The sequence below is a fragment of the Alnus glutinosa genome, chromosome 2 (assembly GCF_958979055.1).
Source record: "Alnus glutinosa chromosome 2, dhAlnGlut1.1, whole genome shotgun sequence".
In the NCBI taxonomy this organism is placed as follows: domain Eukaryota; kingdom Viridiplantae; phylum Streptophyta; class Magnoliopsida; order Fagales; family Betulaceae; genus Alnus; species Alnus glutinosa.
This window is the reverse complement of record NC_084887.1, coordinates 33,292,535-33,304,367: the sequence shown is the minus strand read 5'-3', so window position 1 is coordinate 33,304,367 and position 11,833 is coordinate 33,292,535. Positions and strand designations below refer to the sequence as shown.

General features: G+C 36.3%; 3 protein-coding genes across 3 annotated transcripts; 2 read left to right on the top strand and 1 right to left on the bottom strand.

The window, feature by feature from the left end:
• Window positions 1–4,480: 4,480 nt before the first annotated feature.
• LOC133860534 (uncharacterized) lies at window positions 4,481–5,617 on the top strand. The gene is made up of 2 exons (XM_062296120.1): window positions 4,481–4,795; window positions 4,877–5,617. The coding sequence occupies exons 1-2, from the start codon at window positions 4,481–4,483 to the stop codon at window positions 5,615–5,617; spliced, it is 1,056 nt and encodes a 351-aa protein (XP_062152104.1).
• A 297-nt stretch (window positions 5,618–5,914) lies between these two features.
• On the top strand, window positions 5,915–7,351 carry LOC133860533 (uncharacterized). Its single transcript, XM_062296119.1, has 3 exons — window positions 5,915–6,424; window positions 6,532–6,760; window positions 6,849–7,351. Exons 1-3 carry the CDS (start codon window positions 5,915–5,917, stop codon window positions 7,349–7,351), a joined length of 1,242 nt encoding a protein of 413 aa, XP_062152103.1.
• A 1,969-nt stretch (window positions 7,352–9,320) lies between these two features.
• Window positions 9,321–10,922, bottom strand: LOC133859600 (phenolic glucoside malonyltransferase 1-like). The gene has a single exon (XM_062295051.1). It carries the CDS (start codon window positions 10,782–10,784, stop codon window positions 9,411–9,413), a length of 1,374 nt encoding a protein of 457 aa, XP_062151035.1. The 5' UTR covers window positions 10,785–10,922; the 3' UTR covers window positions 9,321–9,410.
• Window positions 10,923–11,833: the final 911 nt, after the last annotated feature.

Here is an 11,833-nt window from a genome sequence, read left to right as displayed (position 1 = left end):
TTTTTTTTTTTTTTTTAACCTACACCAGGGATAATTTGTTATTATACATATTTTTCCTTCTTACTTAACCGCGAGAAAATTCTGGAACAAGGATGGCTAGAACTAGGGTTGTACATGCAGTAATGATTATTGGTTATTGTTTTTAATCGCTAATTGCTTCACTTTAGGCGACTAGCAATTTTGAGTAATAATACTGCCTGTTTAGGTCGAGATGCTATCAACTGTTTTCATTGTCGGTTAATAATTATTTAACCACACCCCAATAATTGCCTGCCAAATTTGGGTCATTTAAACATACTTTTGGTGTTTTTGGCATATTTTAGAACCTATTTTAGATGGTTTTGCCTCTGTTGTAGTATTTTAGTATGAAACCCTATGCCAACATGACATTTGGCATATATATTTATGGTATATATAAAGTAAAAACACTATAAATAGGGATAGTATATATATATATATATATATATATATATATATATATACTAAAAGTACGTAGACGACGTATATATATATATATATATATACTAAAAGTACGTAGACGACGTCCCATGCAATTTTCCAAAATAAGTAATTCCCAAAATAAGTAAGTCCGAGGGATAGGAGCCTTTAGAGGATCATGTATATTTCAATCTAAAATAGCTAATCAAAACTCACTTTATCTAGTTTAGCAAATGAGTTTTAAATAGCACAATACATCCGATTATCTATTCTCAATTCTATATTCATTCTTTATTCTTTTTTATTACTTTTTTCACTATCGTATTTTTTTATTGTCTTTTTTTTTTTAAGAGACAGAAGATGTGAGGTTGGCTTGTCTATTTGGTCTGATTTCATTAACGTCAATAAATTTTCCATGCAACAACATTTCAACAGCTCTCAAGAATATTTATTGTATTTCAACAACATTTAATTTCATGTAAATTACGTCTATATAATAACATCAATATTTATTGCATAAGAAAGAAAGAAAAAGAAACCTGAAAAATGAAGAAGAAAACAGAAAGAATGAAGAAGGGAGGTGAAAGAAAGAATAAAATAAAAATAAATCTTCTAAATAGTGCAATGTTCACGTATGGAAGGAAAATGTATTTTAGATTTGATTTACATAATTGGTTGGAGGAGGGTTTTATGAACTGTTTGGATAGAGAGAAGAAATGTTATTCTTCTCTGGGTTTTTTTCAAAACCCGAAACCAAGGTTCAACCCGAATAAAACCCGAATTCTACTACTTTTCAAACAATCAACTCTCGACTTCCCACGCATGCCCCGAACCAGCTCTTCAATGCGTCAGACGTCTGCTCACACTTTTCCACCTGCTGCGTCAGCCGTCATCATGATTTGTGCCGGGTGAAAGATTTGTGCCAGAGTGCATTTTGTGCTATAGGTTGGTCTTTGGTGTAATTCATAATCACATTCCTTGTAACTATGCCCCATTAATAGCCATTAGATGAATGCCTTGCAGATTAGATCTAATCTGTTCCGTCAGTTCCCTATGTACCAGTACTTGCGCCCACACCCAATCACTCTCACTTTGTCTCTTAGACCAAGGTTTGCACGAAAACAAAAAAAAAAAAACAAAAAGTAGTCAGACGCGTGAAGGTGGCAGATTAGACTAGGTGTAAAATATTTACACCATATTTTTAAGTTTACTTGATTATTAGCCCTTGGATTCATATAACAATGGAAAAGATATCATCTGAAACGTCCAATTTTTATGCAATCTGTCTGAGCGCCACACCCTATAACTCCCCATTTCAAAGGAAACGTGTAGAAGCCAATTTTTACCCCCAATGCATCAGATGCCATTATGGCTTCGAGTAATTCACGATGGCCACACAACTTTTCCTAATTAACCTGTAGATCAATCTGATGAACCCGAAGCTGAGATTCACTCATCTTCCCAACATAGACACTCCTCATTTTACTTCCCCTCCTCCACTGTGCGAGGACATGGCTTATCAGGTAGCAGCGTGACAGGGTTCTTTCCAGGCATCCATCACCTCCTTACAGCCGTTGTCCTCACAAAGTGCAATATTTTGCATATCTTCCCCATCAGATCTTGAAAAAGATTTTGATCGGTATGTATTTTTTTTTTAAGTTTTTTCCTTCAATAGCTTTTACTTCTTATTACTGACCTCAACCTACTGATTTTGGGGCAGTGTGTTCTGAGTATCCTGTGGCTGAGTTGTGGCTGATTTGAGGCCTCGCACAGTGCCGTGCACTGTCTATAACTTTGAGCATTGGAAGGCAGAACCTATCCATGACATCGGAGAATGCTCTTCACTCGGAATCACCTTCTTCATCCAATGGTTCCAACTCCTCGTGGTACCGAGTTCCTCCGGTGAAGCCAGTCCACGTGGTCGGTCCGAGAACACGATCTTGGAGGGTTAGTTTATAAATTTGATATTAGTATGTTGTTCCTTTTTTTTTCATTAGTTGTTTGTAATGTTGCCCAAGAACACTGCCAATGAGTTTTGATGGACTATTATTGGGTTTTTATTATCATGGTCTATTTATTCCTTTGCAATTATTTCCGTTTGAGCATAGTTCCTATTTGTAATTTCCGTTTGAATATTGTATTGAATGGTGTTCTTTCCACTAATTTTGCAATGTCTGTATTTATCTTGCGCTCATTTATCTTGAATGGTGTTCTTCCAGTATGATTTTTTTTCGTTTTTGTTTTTTTATATTTTTTTTGTCACCTAATAAAATTCTGTTGGTTCTGCAAAATAATGCAATTTATCAATTTTTAATGGAAGAAAAAATTGGGACGATAATGACAAATATTTCACAACAAGAAGGAAAACGGGAACGGGAAAAAAAAAAAATTGGCTCTTTTTTAAGTTTTGGAAATGCAACAACAATCTGCTTGTGTTGATTTGTTTGTCAATATTTTTACTTTTTAATTAAAAAAAAAAAAAGTCCTAAAAAGCATTAACAAAAGAGTCCTAAAAACATCTCCACTCTCCAGCAAAATTACACTAGTAAAAAAGTGCAACTCTCCATTTTAACTATGCTTTTTTTATACACTATTCTATCTACTTGTTTTTTAAATATTATTTCTCAAATTTTTTTTCTTATATTATATTTTTTTATATTTTCATTTGAAAGAAATAAATGATGAGAAACAATTTTTTATTTCGACATACTGTAGCACCCTATGTATTTTAGCACAGCTTAACTAATCTACTAGAAATAAAAATAAATAAATAAAAGAAAAAAGGCACAATATTAATTAAATTTAAATAACATTAACATTTTACCTCGTACCCTCTAAAACATTTGTCTTGGGGTTGATAGAACTGCCATTTAGTGGGACAAATATTTCAATGTGAACCGCAAGCCTTGATCTCGTATATTTAATAAATTCCAGAATTTTATATAAATTATGTATTGTTGTTTAATGAAAAATAAATACACACTTTCTCTTGAATTTTGTTCAGGAAAAAATAGAGTTCCACCTTTTTTATGTTTTGTTATTATTGTTATTATTAACTAGAACCCATCTGTTATTCTAATTTAACATATACAATTGGTCGAAGTTTAGATCCCCTAATTGACATAATATTTGGGTGTAAGACATTTTAAAATTTACATGGTCGTTAGTACTGGTTAATTATAATTATAGAGTTGTACATATAGAGTTGTACATATAATTTGTGCATCTTTTTTTCTTTTTCTTGTTTTATTATTTTTTTTTTTCTCCTGAATTGATTTTTTTTTTTTAAAATGATTTGATGGTAGTGCCTTAAATATATGTACGAATAACAAAATTTGATCGAATATAACATGGGTTTCAGCCTAGGTGTTATTACTCATAGTTAAAAAATGTAACATAGTTAAACAAATTAATAATAAATAAATAAAATCTAAAGTAAACACGGGTTTCAGCCTAGGTGTTATTACTCATAGTTAAAAAATTTAACAGAGTTAAACAAAATAATAATAAATAACCAAAATCTAAAGTAAACAGGGGGGCCAAATTGAAAGGAAAAAATTGGGGGGTCAAGACTAAAAAAAATAAAATAAAAAAGTTGGAGGTAAAATTAATTTCTCAATCTTAATTTTTTTTTTTTTTTTTTGGGGAGGGACCACCTTGGGCCTTGAATCTTCATATGGTAATTTGATAAAATACCAAATAACATGAATCTCTAGAGTCGAACATTTTATTAAAAAACAATACTGGTTTTCTATAAAAATTAAATTTATTTTTAATTCAAGAACTCATGTGTCACAATGCTGGACTAATTGAATTTACATGGTGCACAGCCTTATTTAACGAGAAGTGGGAAGCACAATTTATTACGAGCGACTAGTTCTTCTCATATTCGAAAGGTATTACGCACAACCTTCTCCTGTTTTAATTAAAATACAAATTTCAGTTATATGTTAAAACATGTGCCTTTAATAGGATTTCAGTTATTACTATACATCTATAATAGCCCTACTTTTCCTTACCATACTAGAGAAAACGAGACTCAATGTCAAGCGATAAATCAAATAAGTGGCCACCAGAGGATGAGGACCTACTTGTCCAACTTTTACTCCAATGTGTGCAAAACGGTTCCATTATCCGAGGGACCGCGAATAAGAATTTGTGGGTGTCCCTAGCCAGTGCCATGGCTCCGAGTGCGAGTAAAGTCTGGACTCCTGGCCAGATATCATCGAAATATGGAAGGTTGCGAGACGACCACAGCGCCTTTTCTGCTCTGTTAAATCATGAAACTGGCTTTGGCTGGGATCCAATACTAAACACAGTTTCAGGCACCCCGACGCAATGGGAGCGAGCGAAGATGGTACGCTCTATTCCGAACTAGCTTGGCATGATCACTCCTATATATTATTTGGGGGATAATAATTTCTCTGCGTTCACGTAGGTGGATCCGAAAATTGGTCGGTTCAAAGCAAAAGGGTGCCGTAACTATGAGGAACTCGGGGTCATATTCAATCGGTCCACAGCAACTAGCATTCTCAGCCGGTCCTCCGCACGGTCCCCGCCAAACACCGATGAGGAAGCAGATCTTATGCACCGTATGCAAACAGAAGGCATACACGTGTGGGATGCTGGGGTAGGTTGTACAGGTCAACCCGAAGGTCATCCGTCACCCACATTTGTTGACCTTGACAGTCCGCATGATGAGGAGATTGGTGGACCTTCGATTGTTAGGGGTCGTCGTAGAGGGAAGGAGCCAATGGTGGAGGCTACAAGGGGTAGGGAAAATGCCCCGGCACGTAGTATCGGATTGGGCGTCAGCATGGGATCTTCAGGGAAAGGATCCTCAGGTAAAAAATCCTCCAGGGAATCAAGAGCGAGTGTAATTCGTTCGAAGCAGGCTCTGTATGATGAGATGAAGGAGCTGGCGATAGCAAGAAGAGAATCCATACAGCAGCAAATTCCGGCGGACTTGAGTTCGACGCAACATTTCAGCACTGGCAAATCCGCACCTCCAATAAACCAAGCAATCGCCGTGCTTAATGAGTTGCAGGATGAAATTACACTCGATACTTACGTGGCTGCATCAATTCAGCTATTAGATGAAAAACTTCAAAACTTGTTTCTCCTTTGGAACAAAGAACACAGATTGCTTTGGCTATCAAAGGTCAAGCCCCTGGATTGACAATCTGTGTTAATTGGTGGCATGTGTTATTTTATGTTAGTTTAATGTATTTTAGCTATTAACTATGAGACAAGTTAAGTTATGTTTAATAGTTTAATGTATTTTCGCTATTAGCTATGAGACAAGTTATTTGATGTTAGTTTAATGTATTGTAGCTATTAGCTATGAGAGTAGTTAATTGGTGCAATGTGTTTTACTACGTGCATATGTGACAATAATTAATTGTTGAATGTGTGTTAGATTGTATTATTCACCAAATTATTTGAAACTGTATTGAACTAAGTCTTTGTTTGTAGGATGGACGGATCTAACCTGCCTTTCGTACCCGCATATGGAAATATAGATGATGAAATTGATGACGATATTTTCTTTTTATTGAGTGCGATTGACTCATCAGACGACGATGAAAACACCAAAATGCCGCAACGCAACTTGCCATTACGAGGGGGCATGTACATAACATACATGCTGAACGGTCACCCAGAGCCGTGTTTTCAAATGTTTCGTATGGAGCCACCAGATTTTATAGCTTTGTGTTTTGAGTTGAGGGAGCGCCGACTCATAAAGAGTACAAGGAACCTTGATGTTGAGGAAAGTGTTGCTATATTTCTTGTGCTTACTGGGCACTGCCAAGGGCAGCGGATCGCTGCCAATCGCTTCCAACACTCCACGGAGACAATAAACCGGCATTATAATAAGGTGTTGAAAGCACTGGGCCATCTGGCCAAGGTCTACATCAAAGTGAGACATAGGACTGGGGTGCACCCACATGTACAGGGTAATCCTAAATATTATCCTTGGTTCAAGGTGAGTGTTGTTCATTTATAACACATCGGCCCTATCAACGCTACTGTTCAAAACTTGTAAAACAATGTACATTTTCAAGTTAATTTTTTTTTTTAAAATTATTACAGGATTGTATTGGTGCAGTCGACGGCACACACATAAAGGCCCAAATCCCAGCAGAGCACCAACGCCTCTATCGTGGCCGGAAAAATGAATGCACACATAACATTATGGCAATATGCGATTTTGATATGTTATTCACGTTCGTGTACGCTGGCTGGGAGGGATCCGCGAACGATGGCCGCATTTTCAAGGATGCTGTTACAACTGACCAAGGCTTTGAGTGGCCTACAGATGGTTAGTACGTTGCATACAATTGCGTAATTTTCTATATATCATAAAAATTCATGCTCTTCAATAAACTTTGGGTATTTTATTTATGAAGGGCACTATTATGTGGCTGATTCTGCATACCCATGCACACGAGGTTTCTTGCCTCCGTATAAAGGGGAGAGGTATCATCTCTCCCATTTTCGTAATAGGCCTCTGCCCCGTGGGTACAAGGAATTGTTTAATTTCAGACACTCCTCACTACGAATGATGATTGAGAACTGCTTCGCTAGATTAAAGAGGAGATGGCGTATTTTGTACGATATGCCTAGGTACTTATTGACACGTCAACCTGGCATTATCATGGCATGCTGTACACTGCACAACTTCATCGGGACACGTAATTCAAATGATCAAATATTCAACGGCACTGATGCAGCAGAACCAGAGACGAGTGAGCAGCCTTATGCATATGGCAACAATGATGAGGTAGGCCCCTCGCATTCAGGACAGTATGACTTCTCATCTGCAGCTGGCATTGAAATGGCCAATTTTAGAGAAGGCATTGCACAAGCAATGTGGGATAATGCACATGGAAACGAAGATGGAGATAATTAAAAAAAAGGGCAATTATAATGTTGAAGTAATATTTTTTAGAATGCCCGTGCATTTTGTTATGGTTGAGTTTGTTTTATGGTTGATAAGACTTTTCAATGTAAGACAAATATGTGAAATTGACTGATATGTATGTTGTTTGTGTGGGTCATTTGAATTACATATTTATGTATGTAAATATTTTTTTTTTTTTTGTCCATAGATTTAAGTAAATTGAGCCATTATATTAGTTTTGAAAACTTTTTAAACCTAAAAGACAGTAAAGAAAAAAGAAAAAAAACAAAAACAAAAGGAGCCTATTTTCAAGGATGGAGCCAAAAACTTTTATGAGCGGGGTAGAGCCATGGGCCAAAAATCTGTCATTGAATCTTTCATCTTCATGAGTATCCAGATTTAAACAGGAGCAGAACTGCCCTTGAGCTTGGAGGGACAAAAGTCTTCTCAAATTTTTTAAAAACCTCAAATTTTTTTATAAAAATTAAAAAAAAAAAAAAAAAAAAAAACTCCTGATTTAATGTTTTTTTATGAGTTTAACTCTCCAAAAAAAATCGCTAAGCTCCTTGCTTTCGAACCACTCGATCACTACCTACAAGCTTTGCATGTTGATAACGTAGGTTGACAAGATAAAAAAGAAAAAAGAAAAAAAGAAAAAAAGAAATATACAATAATATGATAAAGAAGAGTGCTACGTATGAGAGGCGTGAGTCACTCGTATGCATGCATGCATGCATGTTAATTGGGAGTAGCCATAGATTAGATATGTCATCATGATACAGATTCGTAGAGAGAGAGTACTGTAACATACATATACACATGCGATAATATTATAAATACGTGTCAAGTGTTGGAGGGTCATCGTTTGAAGTAGAGCTAGAGGACAATGCCCTTGATGGAAAAGGCCAGGGGGTCACGCTTCTCATTGCAATTTGATATTTTATTTGTCCCGGCCCTTTTAACACTAACGTGCCTCCACTTTGAACATACAAAATTAATATTATTTTAAAAAATTAATAATGCTTAAAAAGAAATGGACAGGGAATCAACGGTATTGTTGCCATATTTTTTTTAATTTTATAATTAATTTAAATTAAGTATAAAATTTTCCTTTTAAAAGTCATTTTTTTTATTATTATATTTATTTCAATCATAATTCCACACTACTTTTCATAACACCAATCATTATACACAACTTTTCATATCTCCAATCATTTCTAATCATTTCCTATCATTAAAAAATAATACTTTTCAATCTCAAAATTTAACACCCAAACACAATTTCAAAAAAAACTCTAAACTCTATTTGCCTAGAAATTCGTAAAGAGAATAAGAATTCAATTCTGATTCTAAAAATTCAATACCCAAACGCACCATTAGTATTTTCAGTAAAAATAAAAATAAATAATTTATTGTAAGTGCTCTTAGCCAACGTCCACGATAATGCCAAGAAGGAATTTGGTGTCCTCCATGTTGACGTGGGTAAACAGATGGGTAGACTGTAGAGGGACCGCGGCGTAGAGAGAGAGATTTTTAAGGCATTTTTTTGGGCCTTTACTTTGCCTATACTATAGAGCCGACAGCCTCCCTGCGTTGCATAAACAATCAGTGGCTCAAAATCAAACTTATTTTGATCTAACAAATATTCCTTCTAAAGATAAGATAAATTAACATATCAATCGGCTCAATTTTTATTCAGTAAAGTAACCGTAGGGGGGTGGATAGTGGATACTGACAGCCCTTGAGAGGGCCATTTAACTATATATAAAGCCCAATTGACCTTAAGAGGTATGAAGAGAAGAATCATGGGTCATTTCACTATAAAACCTTGAATAATTTCTCTACTCAAATCTTCTAACACAAAGAAGTGAAGAACAACGCAAAAGAAAAAAGAAAAAAAATTAAAGTTAAACAAAACTACACAACGATACTACAATTTACAAAGCCAAAACTACAGGCAACCCAGACAACCAAGAAAAAAAACCAAACACAAGCATCCTGTTAAATCAGATAACTTTACTAAATACTTATTTTTTTGAACATACATAACCAAGCAAGGAATGCGGCTTTACAGGGCTTCAAGACCGCTGGAAAACAATGAAGCAAACACTTCCATTTCATGTTTCTTCAAAAACAATCCTACTTCTATTCCTCCAGCGCCATCTCTACTATCCGTAAGACATATAGCTCCTGTTTTAGCTATGGATATCATCTCCACCTTCCTTGGCCTTCCCCACCCAAAATCAGTATTGTAAAGCTCAAACCGAGGTGACCCGGCAATTCCAACCACTCTGTCAGTCTTTAAAGCAAATATCATCGGCAGATAGTTTTCAGCCCCCCTTAGAACCCCATCATCCAAACTTATTATAGCTTCGCTAATGGAATTTATGGCCACAGCCACCCCCTCTTCCCCCAATAGCTCATTTCTCTGCGCAACCACCGCATGACCCGATATGCAATTTCCAAAATAAGTCCCGGGGATAGGAGCCTCTAATCGACTTCTGGCGTCCACAGTAATGACAAGAAGGAATTTGGTGTCCATTATTCCTTCTGCCTTGGCTAGACAAACCCACGTGTAGGCACATGTTATTGCAAACGTTGATAAGTGAAGTGGTTGTGTTTGTTCATTCCTCTCCTCCACCGCGGTGGTTATCAATTGCCTGAGCTTTTGCAGTTTTGGACGAGTCAACAGGAATGTGCCTCGTACGAGATCCGGTGGAGCTTTTAGTTCCCATACCATCAGGCTCTTGTTGTTTGGGCCATCATGGTTCATCCACTGGTTCAGGAAGATTCCCTCCAGCCCAGCCGGGTCCTTGACAACCGTCCTGTCGTAGGATGGTGTTAGCTCCGGTGGCATGGACCACAAACCGTCTCCTCCGTGTTTGCACAAGTAGGCCCATGATTTCATAAACATGGTTGAACTTTTGCCGTCGAGAACAGCGTGGTGTGCGGTGATTCCAACGCAAAAGCCGCAGTTTGAGAACATTGTGAGTTGCAACGCCAACACCTGGGCTTGTTCATGGGATGTTGGCAAATGGGGTACGAGGGGATGGTATTCCTCTGCTTCAACAAAGTCGTTCCCTGAGAGATGGTAGAAATCGGCACTGGACTCGGCAAGAGTGAAGGAAACTGAATCGCCCTCTATGTAATTGATGATGGGTTTGTGGGAATCCTTAGGCCAAGTGAGGGTTCCGGCAAGAGGGAGATAGTGTTGGAGGGTGAGGGAGAGTGAGTGTTTGAGGTTTGGAAGAATGGAATCCAACAAGGGTGCTTTAGTAGGAGAGATTTCATAGAAGAAAACTCGCTGGACTGGGGGGAATCTTAGCCAGATTAAGTCAAACAAGGTGAGAGGAAGAGACCTTGGGCTGCCTGAGTCTGGCGAGCTTGGTGGCGGTGACACCCGGAAAACCTCAACTACTTTCACCGAGTTATTGGGTGCCATTATCAGAGGGAGAAGCTCAGAAAAATGATCCCTTTTTAGCTGCTTGCAAAGGCCTTATATTCATTTTCCATTGATTGTGGTAATTTCTCAGATGTAATTTTACCCTTCTAAGCAATTTCTTTTAATTCAGATTTACGGTAAATTGCACTGTACCTCCAAATTATCATTCATTTGCATTCGAGTTTCGACCTAGCTTCCAAACTTTGATTCACTATAACTCCGAGAAAGAGATAAAAAAAAAAATTATGAAAGCACTCACAAGGAACTATTTTAATTTTTTTTTTTTTTTAACAAAATACGTAAAAATGATCATTTAATAATTTTTTTTTTTTTTTTTTTTTTATTGAAAGTTGAATTTTAACTTTAGAATCTCGTTTTGACCTAAAACGTCAATGTTAAAAGTCTTGCTTACTTGGCATCTAGCATGAGATAATTAATTCAGTCTTATCAATCACAATCGGCACACTTTTCAAGGGATGCAAAATTTATGATATCATAATTACTATTTAATTTATGAGAGGGCCGTACATGAGCATTGTCTACGTGGTAAGGTAGTCTCCTACCTTAATTTATTTTTAAAAAATAAAAAAAACTTAAAAAGTAGTGGGGGACCACTTTGCTACATTAGTAAGGTAATGAAAAGTTATATCTTTGGGTGATATTCAATCATTACTCTTTTCCTTATTTGTTTCTCTACCCGAGCAGTTCTCCATGAGCATGTTGTCCCAACTTCCCAAGTCCATCCACTCAATTATACGAAGGAAAATGCTACACATTTTAAATTTTTTTAAAATAAATTTAGTTTTCAAATATTTTATCATAATTTTGTGTAATCTATTATTTTAAAAAATATGTCACAATCTTATAAAATTGTGACACATCATTTGAAAATAAAATTTTAAATTTTTTTTTTAAGAAGTATAGCATTTCTCTTATTGTAATATATGAGCATGGTGACTTACTCTTGCCCTAGCAAATGGTTGCCAGTCCAACTTTTATCTGGTCACGTGTGTCCCGTAAGTGGTCTCTCATAATCATTAGTCCGAATT